Source organism: Zeus faber (assembly GCF_960531495.2).
Source record: "Zeus faber genome assembly, chromosome: 21".
Taxonomy (NCBI): domain Eukaryota; kingdom Metazoa; phylum Chordata; class Actinopteri; order Zeiformes; family Zeidae; genus Zeus; species Zeus faber.
The window spans coordinates 1,199,991-1,209,990 of record NC_137208.1 but is presented as its reverse complement, the minus strand read 5'-3'; the positions used below and the strand labels follow the sequence as shown (position 1 = coordinate 1,209,990).

The following is a 10,000-nucleotide window of genomic DNA, read 5'->3' as shown; positions in this document are numbered from 1 at the left end:
TTAGAGGTTAAAGAGAGAGAGAGAATTCCAGACGCAGGAAGAAGAAAAACAGAGGCCAGAGATACATACACTCACACTCACACACGACTGCACATATATATTATATACACACACAAAACACCCAGACTCTAACTCAAGAACACACATGAAGAAAATACACAGGTGTGTGCACACACACAAACAGAAGACACACTCACACACACACACACAGTGGCAGAAGGAGACGGATGCACACACAACCACACAAACACTGCAACGTGCACTTTGTCAAACACTGGCGTTTAAAGTTGGTCACATGCGGTTGTACACACAAATACACACAAAGACACACACACACAGTGATGGATTGCACATTAACACACATGAACAAACACACCCTCAACTTGTCACAGTTTGTGTGTGTGTGAGTGTGTGTGTGTGTGTGTGTGTGTGTGTGTGTGTGTGTGTGTGTGTGTGTGTGTGTGAAAAGGTCCTCCCCACACAAGCGGATGTTAAATATTTGTTGGCATATTTTCCATCCACATGACTGTTTTCATAACAGCGGAACAGGTTTTGTGCAACGCTTCATTTCACGCTGTTTTCGGCATTCACCAACTGCATTTCCCCCGAATACAAATCACCAAACCCGCCAGCGTCTCTGGAGCCCTTCCTTCCGTGCCTCTGCTGCTGTTTTCATGTGGTTCCATGTGGCCGATTCCAACATGCTCCATGTCATCCTTTCTTTCAAATGATGCAGAGCTTGCGGAGCTAGTTTTGTCAGACAACTTGACGCCGCCACACACGTCCGCGCCCTTAAATGGGCCGGCCCGTTTAAGCGCTCAATTCCTCCTGCCCCACCTACTTTGCTGTGCTCCCTCCACCTTCCCCTGCATCTACCTGTTGGGCTCTACTCTTCTTTCCAATGGGGGGATTGGAACTCATCGGTCGTCTATTTCCAGCTCATGATTAAGAATGTTTGTAGTCTTGATAATAACATTGATAAGTCATCATAATAATTATGAGGACACATGGCCTGATATCTCTCACTACATAGGTAGGTAGGGGTCTGAAACATCACAGTGTACAATGTCATTTGGACGACTCTGCATGTTACTGTACTCAATGCAATCAATCAATGGCATTTTCAATTCATACCCCGATAGATAAAAGGCATTGGAAGATATTGTTTCGTCTTCCCTCTGGCTCTTCTGATAGTGAATTATGGCGTCATCATTCATCCCTCAGTGTGGCATTAACATGATCACACGCATGATGTCTTGCTGCTCTTGTTACATTCTCATGCCGCACGTCAAGCACGTCACGTCGAGCTTTGTGGTGTTTTTTAGATGCAACAGCGGTAGCCAGCCCCTCCCAACAGCCAATCGATATGTAACGCAGCAGACACGGTGGAGAGGTTCGCAGGTTTGACTGACATTAAAATGGGAAAGACGTGGGATCTAAGTTTGTTGTGGTCGTTGGTGGTTCCAGCATCTCATAAGCTGTTGCCCTCCTGGAACCTTCACACATTACGGTCTCGAGTTTCACAAGTGCTCAAAGCAGTGGTGTAAAGTGAGAAGACTATCTGTGAACTCACAGCCTGAAGGAACCTTGAAGCTGATTGGCTACAGCAGCAGCAGCAGCAGACCATGCCGGGTTCCTCCCCATCAGCTGAGAAACAATGTTTCCATGACCTTGTTGAGTCCAAGTTGTGAAGAATGTTCCAGAGAGTGCTCTCGAGTGAGAAAGGGGGTCCTGCCTGCTACTAGTTAGGTGTACCTCTCTAAAGGACGGATACACATTCGGATGTTTGTGAAGTGCCTTTTTACCTGCGTAGTACCTATATTCACTGAAGAAACAACCAATGTCATTGTCGTGTTTTATAGAAGCGACTTCGTACAATTAACAGCTTCTTTCTTCTCTCCCAGATATTACAGGTTAATCTAGTGATGTCCATCCTGTTGTACGTGATGGTCCTCGCGTACCTCTATGGTATCCAGGCAACCAACATGGGCAGCGGTCACCAAGGGCAACAGCAGCAGCAGTCGTCGAGTCCGGATCCCCTGAGCTCCCTCATCATCCAGCTGCTTCAAGCCGACATCACCAGAGGAAGAACCAGAGGAGGGAACCAGCAGGGGAAGAACCAGGACGCCGAGCACCGGGACGCGCTACCTCTGCCCGGCCTGCCCCTTCCGGGCCTGCCTTCCGAGGAGCAGGGGGTCGCGGAGATCGTCGGAGGGGCTGCCGCGGTATTCCAGTCCGTGGCCATGCTGAACTCTGAGCTCCTAAGGCAGCACAAGCGCTACAATTCGCCTCGCGTGCTCCTCAGCGAGCGCCCGCCGCTGCAGCCTCCACCGCTCTACCACACGGACGACTTTGTTGTCGGCGAGAGCGGCACGGCGGCAGGGAACAAGACGCGAAAGAAGCGCTACGTCGGGCACAAGAGCTACCGTGGGGAGTACTCGGTGTGCGATAGCGAGAGCCAATGGGTGAAGGAAAAAACCCAGGCCATCGACCTGCGGGGGTGGCCAGTCACCGTGCTGGGCAAGATCAAAACCAGCGCCACGCATGAGGTCAATCAGTACTTTTTCGAGACACGCTGCCGGACTGGTAAGCCCTTCAAAAGCGGCTGCCGGGGCATCGACGAGAGGCACTGGAACTCGCAGTGCAAGACGACGCAGACTTACGTGCGTGCGCTCACGCAGGACCGCAACGCCGTGGGCTGGAGCTGGATACGCATCGACACGTCCTGCGTCTGCGCCTTGTCCCGGAAACGCCGGAAGACGTAAACAGACACACAAACAAACGTACAAACATATGCACAAACTGGGATTCTAGGATTTCCCAACACGGGAGAACCTCTATTTCCTGTTTGGAATTCCACTTCATATCCACGGGACTATCGATATTTCTATGGAATACTGTAGCTCAATTGTGGTTCCCATTCTCTGTGCTGCAAAAAGTCACTTGCTGTTGCTGTTTGGTGCCAGTGCTGCAGTTCCAAGGATTATACTGTACGCAAGAACACTGTGACTGGGAGTACTTTCGGGGGGGTGGGGGGGGGCCATGTTGAATGGGTGTTTTGTGTGTATAACGGGGTGCTGTACATATAAATTATTTAAATTATATGAAATGCATGTAGTTTATACATGTCTATATCTATATATATATATATATATATATCTATATATAAGATTTATGAATCTGTCTGTGTTATTTATTGAAAGAAAATCATCAAGAGACAAACAAAACATAAAATGGGGAAAAAGAATCAAGAAACAACGGAAACAGGGATGAATATTCATGACAACTGTTCCCAAACCTATCGCACAAAAAGACACAAAAACCCTTCATTATTTACTCGCGGTTTGATCTACAAACATACAATCAATACACTCACCCAAACAAAATTATAGCGAGAACAAAAAGGAAAACAGTCCTCTGGAATGGAGTATCCAGGTGGAGTGTGCAAGGCCCTCAGAGTGAACCATTCAAAACTGACCGTTTGTCGACCCCCAGCCAACCCATCTGTGATTGGTCCAAGCATCACCTTTGTTTTCACCTTTGTTTTCCATTCAAACTGCACAGTTACTTCCCCTTTGTCGTAATTCAAAGTGGTGAGGGTGAGGGAAATTAGAAGTCCAGCGGCAGCAAAGTCCTCCAGGAGGACCAGACTTTAGCCCAAGTAGAGGGAGCTTAAGCACACACATCTGGCTCAGAGGTCACTCCTCCACCCTCAGCAGAGATGGATGAATGTCTCGGATGAATACTTAACGTTGACCAGATGAGGGTTTCTTTTGTTGGAGAAGGATCCACCTTGGGCTTCCTGACACAAAAGAGGTTCAGGAACATCTGAAAAGCCTCTTTTTCCCTTGGGTGGCGAGTCAAACGTGGTGGTATTTGTCTTCCCGTCAGAGAAGAACAATCTCATGCTGCTGTCGAGGTGTTGAGGGATGGGAGTGGTTTCATGGAAACGAGTGCAATCTTGTCTCGTCTATTGAAAGAACATATTTCTGTTCTATAACGTCAAACTTCACTTTTGCCGTCTGCTGGAATTCTCAGTAGAAGTCGCTGTATATCCAACAGCAGTCCCTGCCACTTAGCGTTCCATCGTCAGCACAAGACGTTTTATCAATAATAGATGCGAGCCGTTGGAGATGTCCCAATTTTCACTGCACTCTGGCCATTCCAAGATTTTTGGGGTTCAAATCTGCTCTTGCAATTATTTGTTCTGATCTATGTGCTATATGCTTTTCGGTCTAAATTTATCTTTAATATCTAGATTTTTTTCATGTTCAATTAAATCATGGCTCATCAGAGAGGAGAAGGACAATATATCCACCAATGGAATCGTCTGATCGATCCGTAAACGACAGATCCATCAGTTGGTCATTTACTCATTTACTTCAAATTAGACCAGGAATTGAATCAAAGGTCATGTGACCTGAAGCAGAAGTCTTGTAAGTGCTTCATACCTTCACCCAGCAACACAGCATTGAATTCCTTCATATTGCACAAAGAGCAAAAGATACAGGACCAGAGCAATGATCCGATCACTCAAATGTACTTGAATTTACTTTTCTGAGGAATCCTTTCTCCCCCGGTACAGAGATGAGCTGAAACACAGGAACACTTGTGAGCGGCAGTGCACAACTATGTAAAAAGGTATGTGCGTGCACTGGTGAGTGTGCCCCCAAAAGCAGGAAGCAAAATATGAAAAATTCAGGGTTTGAAGTATGTGGATGCATGCGTGATGAACCGTGTCCTCCCTGACACCGACTCTTCATCTGGAGTCCTAGTCGGCACGCAGCGCTCCCTCGCTGGCGTCCGTACAGTCTTGGCCTCTTTTAGGGAGAAGCTGAAGATCTGGTTTCCACACAATGTGATGCTTTAAAAATGAGAACTCCTTGAGCTGCCTCCATCCTTTCAGACACAAATCCAGGATGTGAAAACATTGAGACGTTGAGCGATGGTCAAGTCAAGACATTTTACCAAAACAAAGTGAATGGGAAACGTAATCATAATATTTCTTGTACTTGATCAGATCTATATTTATATATATATGTATATATATATATATATATATATATATATATATATATATATATATATATATATATATATATATATATATATATCAATATATATCAATATATATCAATATATATCAATATAACAATATATATATATCAATATATATCAATATATATATATCAATATATATTGATATATATATATATCAATATATATATATATTGTTATATTGATATTGATTTTGATATACTGACAGTGTAGAAAACTGATGGCAGCCATTGCACAGAAAGCTGAAATATCACGTAGTGGAGCCACTAAAAACAAATGGATGAAGGTTGAATGAACAGTTTGTATGTTGAACAAAATGAATACTGAGGATGCCCTCATCCATTCCACAGAGAAGAGGTAGAGTAGATGGAGGTAGAGTAGATAGAGGTAGAGTAGATGTAGAGAGAGATTCAAGAGGTTTATTCGTCACATACATATACATACTTTCATACATATATGCAGTGAAATGTAATGCACCCAGTGATTACACACAATATGTCCTAGGAAAATTTATTTCTAATAGACCAATTAACTGATTCCTAAAATGTAATATAGTAAGTCGAATACTTATAGAATAAAATAAAAATATATAGAATTAAATAAAATATAATAAAATAAAATAAAATAAAATACAATAAAAATAAAATACAATAAAATATAAAATACAAAATAAGATAAAATGGAATAGATAGAAGGAATATGCTTATGTATACGGAATAGGCAATTATGTATATACAGATATGTGCTTTAAAGTGGCATGTGAATAAAGTGAGGTAGTGTTTGTGGGATAATACAGCACAGTATACAACAGTACGGCGCAGCAATACGGCATCACGAAGAAGCCAGAACAGTGACACAGTATGCGGTACAGTATGCTACATATTGCACAGTAAGGTAGTGGAGCCTATGAGTGTGGCTCAGTGAGGACCCCTGGTGAGGTCAGCGTTGACAGTTCTAAAAGCTTGCGGGAAAAAACTCCGGAGCGCCGGCGCAGGCGACCGCAGGGGGCGGTGCCACAATCGCCTCCTGTAGAGAGGTCACAGGATCACAATCACAATCACAATCACAATCATCCAATGGAGGTGGAGTAGATGTAGAGAGGTAGAGTAGATGGAGGTAGAGTAGATGTGGAGGGGTAGAGTAGAGGGAGGTAGAGTAGATGGAGGTAATGTAGATGTAGAGAGGTTGAGTAGATGGAGGTAGAGTAGATGTGGAGGGGTAGAGTAGAGGGAGGTAGAGTAGATGGAGGTAATGTAGATGTAGAGAGGTTGAGTAGATGGAGGTAGAGTAGATGTTGAGAGGTAGAGTAGAGGGAGGGAGGTAGAGTAGATGGAGGTGGAGTAGAAGTAGAGCGGTAGAGTAGATGGAGGTAGAGTAGATGTGGAGGGGTAGAGTAGAGGGAGGTAGAGTAGATGGAGGTAATGTAGATGTAGAGAGGTTGAGTAGATGGAGGTAGAGTAGATGTAGAGAGGTTAAGTAGATGGAGGTAGAGTAGATGGAGGTAAAGAAGTCTGAGGTTGAGTGGATGTACAGTAGGGTGGAATAGAGTAGTGTAGAGAGAGGAAGAGGTAGAGTAGAGTTGGAGGAGAGGTACAGTAGACTACAGGTACAGTAGCACAGAGCACAGGTAGACTTGAGATAGAGTAGAGGTAGAGTCTGAGGTTGAGAAGATGGACAGTAGGATGGAGTGAGTAGGTTAGAGTAGAGGTAGCGTAGAGGTGGAGCAGAGTTGCAGTGGAGGTACAGTAGATGGAGGTAGAGTGGGCTCCCTTGTCTCTCTACTTCCTTTTGCAGTAAGTCCGTTCTTTTCTCGGACAGGGTTTGGACGCCTGAGGACCAGGTTGGGAAACAATAGTTATTGTTCATTGTGTCAAATAACAGAGGGTTCAGCGAGTCCCGGTGAAGGCTTTTCCCTTTGTCACCTCAGAGGTTCAGATGCTCCAACAGGTCCGAGCCTCGGAAGTGGCCTGGGAAAGAAAGTCTCAATTTTCAACGTCCCGAGGCCCTCATGAAATGGCCCCGACGTCAGCGCTGGAAACGAAACGATCTTTTGTGAGTGTTCAAGAATGCTTAACACATTGCTTCAAGTAAAGTGAGCGGAAAAAGGACAGAAAGCGGATCAACCAGGGCAAACCGACATAGATGGTCAGAGAGAGAGAGAGAGAGAGAGGAGCCGGAGGAAACGTTGAGCGGAGGGGAAGCAGAGGTAAGAAAAACAACAGATGAAAAGGAGTACGGAGCCCTAAACGAATTGAGTCTTCAAACCCCGCTTGAGATGTGCGGCGAGACGGAAAGAGCGAGGCCCGGGGGCGCCGCGATTCTTCTAAGATAGCGAACGGTCATTATCACATTCCTCTGAGATGATTACAAAGGGCAGAGGCGCAAGAGGGCTGCAGAGAAGAGGGTGTGGAGGAGGACCGTGGCGAGTGAGAGACCAAGAAAGGGAAGATAATAAAGAACCCATCCTGAATTTAAACGTGTCCGTTCGCAGTGGACCTGACATCTCTGATCTTCCGCATGAACTCAACTCTGGTTTATTGACTCGGAGCAAGACGACCCAGAAGCTCGTGCTGAAGGCCAATCATTGCAAATGGAGAAAAAAACAATAACAACAAAAAAAGACAGGATAACGTGGACAGTGACAAAGTGTTTACTTGGTGTCGCCAAAATCCTAAAATATGATGTTGGCCATGAAAGGATTTTCCTGGAGGAACAACAGATTCCAGCCTGACACCCTGATGAAGGGTCGAAATTTATTAGTGTCTTTTGACAAGTGAACTTGGTCTACAACTGCGAGAACGGTTTGCAGAGGCCTTTCGGGCACCCAAGGCCCCACGATAGCATCAGAAGTCCAGACAACGCCTACGACCAGTGGTGCCTCTGGAGGTTGACCATCCGTGGTATTGATCGTTTATGAATGCACAGCAATTTGTAATGGAGCAATTAAAACCTTCCCACATGTAGTGCTATGAGCAAAAAATAATTGAAAGAATGGAAACAAAGGTGGATGTTAAGGTACATCGCAAGTTTATACAGTATATAGAAACATAAAGCAATCTTTGGCTTTTTCATCGACCATTTAAGTGATCTTAATGTAGAATTAGGGGCTCCCGTGATTACCTCCCCCCCATCCTCTCCATCCCCCGGTCTTCTTTGGGCCAGTGATGGTTGGGAAGCTAATATATATGTTAGTATATATATAATAACGTCTTTCTGGTGTGGGGATGGGGTGGGGGGGCGGCCTGAGCGTGCTGTCTTGTAATGACCCAGGGGTTTAAGGGAGGCGTAAAGCTGACTTAAGGAGATGTGCATTCTCGCAGAGCTGGGATTTCAATGTCTAATCTCTTATTCTCAGACAGGTTTACCACTTGTCTGCCTGCAGAGGAGGACGGATCAGTAACCCCTAAATCAGGCAGACTTATCACATGGCTATGTTTGGGGCTCTTTAAGGTGTGTTTGAGTCTTTTGAGGGGTGGGTGGGGGGCATATTTGTGATACAACCGGTCAATTCATTCTGCACGTTTGTTTCCTTTGTGGGGTTTTTTGCATCTTAAAGCTACAACAGCAGGCGGAACGTCGACAGCATCGGCGTCACCTCCGCTACCTTGCGAACCACCGCAGAGACCGGGCGTCTGACTCATGTAGCCGACCATGTCACCTTTCGGAGCCTCCTGCCTAAGGCGGGCGCTGAAATCGGCCTTCGGTTTGTGGTGACAATTCAAGTCGGATCTCATTGGGTGGCAGAGGGGTTGCAGGGGCCGAGGGAAGGTATGCGCCCCTGTTTTCCTTCATACTCAGCAAGTGCATGCCACCTAGACGTGGTTGTTTATCCGGTGTAACCGCGGGCAACACTGCAGTCTTCTTTTAAGGAATCTGTAAAACATTGAGAACGTGGGTTGAACAAACCCTCTGTCCTGTGTCTCGTAGGGATGGAATATGGCTGTGGTGCCTCCTTACATAGACTGTACCCACAAGAGTTATAATTCAAAACATGTCAAATATTGGTGCTAATATCTAAGTGGTGTTAGTATCCAATCGGTGGCTAAAAGTCAGGTATCGGAGAAAATGCCCAAGAGAGAAATATCCGAACAAGACCCAAGATGTCTATCTTGAGGCATAGAAGCATGTTGGGTGTCTAGGGGTCATTATGAGTGAAATGAGATCCAGACATAACAGATGCTCATGGTTTTAAGGCCAAGGGGAATTCACTTTTAGCTTCACGTGGGGCACTGTCATCCTTCCCGAAAACAACTGTCTGTTGCAAGTAAAAGGTCAACGGGGGTTTGTCAACATAAAAGTCGGGTCCAGGTGTTTGGCTACTTAAAAGGTCTCAACTTGGATCCTCTTTGCATGTCTGACAAGCAAACAAAGATGTGGGATTACACTGGGAAATTGGATCCTTGAGGATTCGAAACAAACTGAAACTTGAACCAAAGGATGGATTTTCTCACCTTCTAGTGGGTTTTCCTGCTGATCCTGTATTGATACCCGGAGGTGGGGATTTACACGGGAGGGTATTTCCCCTTTCCTGACACCGCGCCGTGCATGCCTGTGGAGCGCGGTGTGACAGCCGTGTTTCAAACGCGGAACCTCACGGCTATTTGGTGGTATTTGTGTGGCCAGGAAAGCCTGCTAAAGGCCCAAAAGGTCACAGGTCACGACTGTAAACTTGAAGCGGGCTCAGTAAAGAACCAGCTACACTGCAGCAAATATGACAACATTACATTAAGCAGACGCTTTTATCCAAAGCGACTTACAGTTGTTCAAACACCGACGGACGCAGCCATCAGGAGCAATTAGGGGTTAAGTGTCTTGCTCAAGGACACTACAGCGTGCTAGCAGGAGGAGCCTGGGATCGAACCAGCAACCTTTAGATCACTAGACCACCAGCTCTACCGCCTGAGCTACCATCCCCACAGGAACCTTTAGATTAGTAGAAGAC

At 45.6% G+C, this 10,000-nt stretch overlaps 1 protein-coding gene across 2 annotated transcripts in view; it reads left to right on the top strand.

The window, feature by feature from the left end:
* Positions 1-3,008, top strand: part of ntf3 (neurotrophin 3) — a 52,284-nt gene extending 49,276 nt beyond the window's left edge. Inside the window, exons 1-2 of one of the 2 annotated variants that reach the window (XM_080022245.1) lie at positions 1,780-1,784; positions 1,905-3,008. In XM_080022245.1, the coding sequence (XP_079878371.1) occupies positions 1,926-2,765 (840 nt within the window). In that variant the 5' untranslated portion in view covers positions 1,780-1,784; positions 1,905-1,925 and the 3' untranslated portion in view covers positions 2,766-3,008. Of the gene's footprint in view, positions 1-1,779; positions 1,785-1,904 lie in introns of those variants that run through there. The other variant, XM_080022244.1, reaches the window with a different exon arrangement.
* Positions 3,009-10,000: the final 6,992 nt, after the last annotated feature.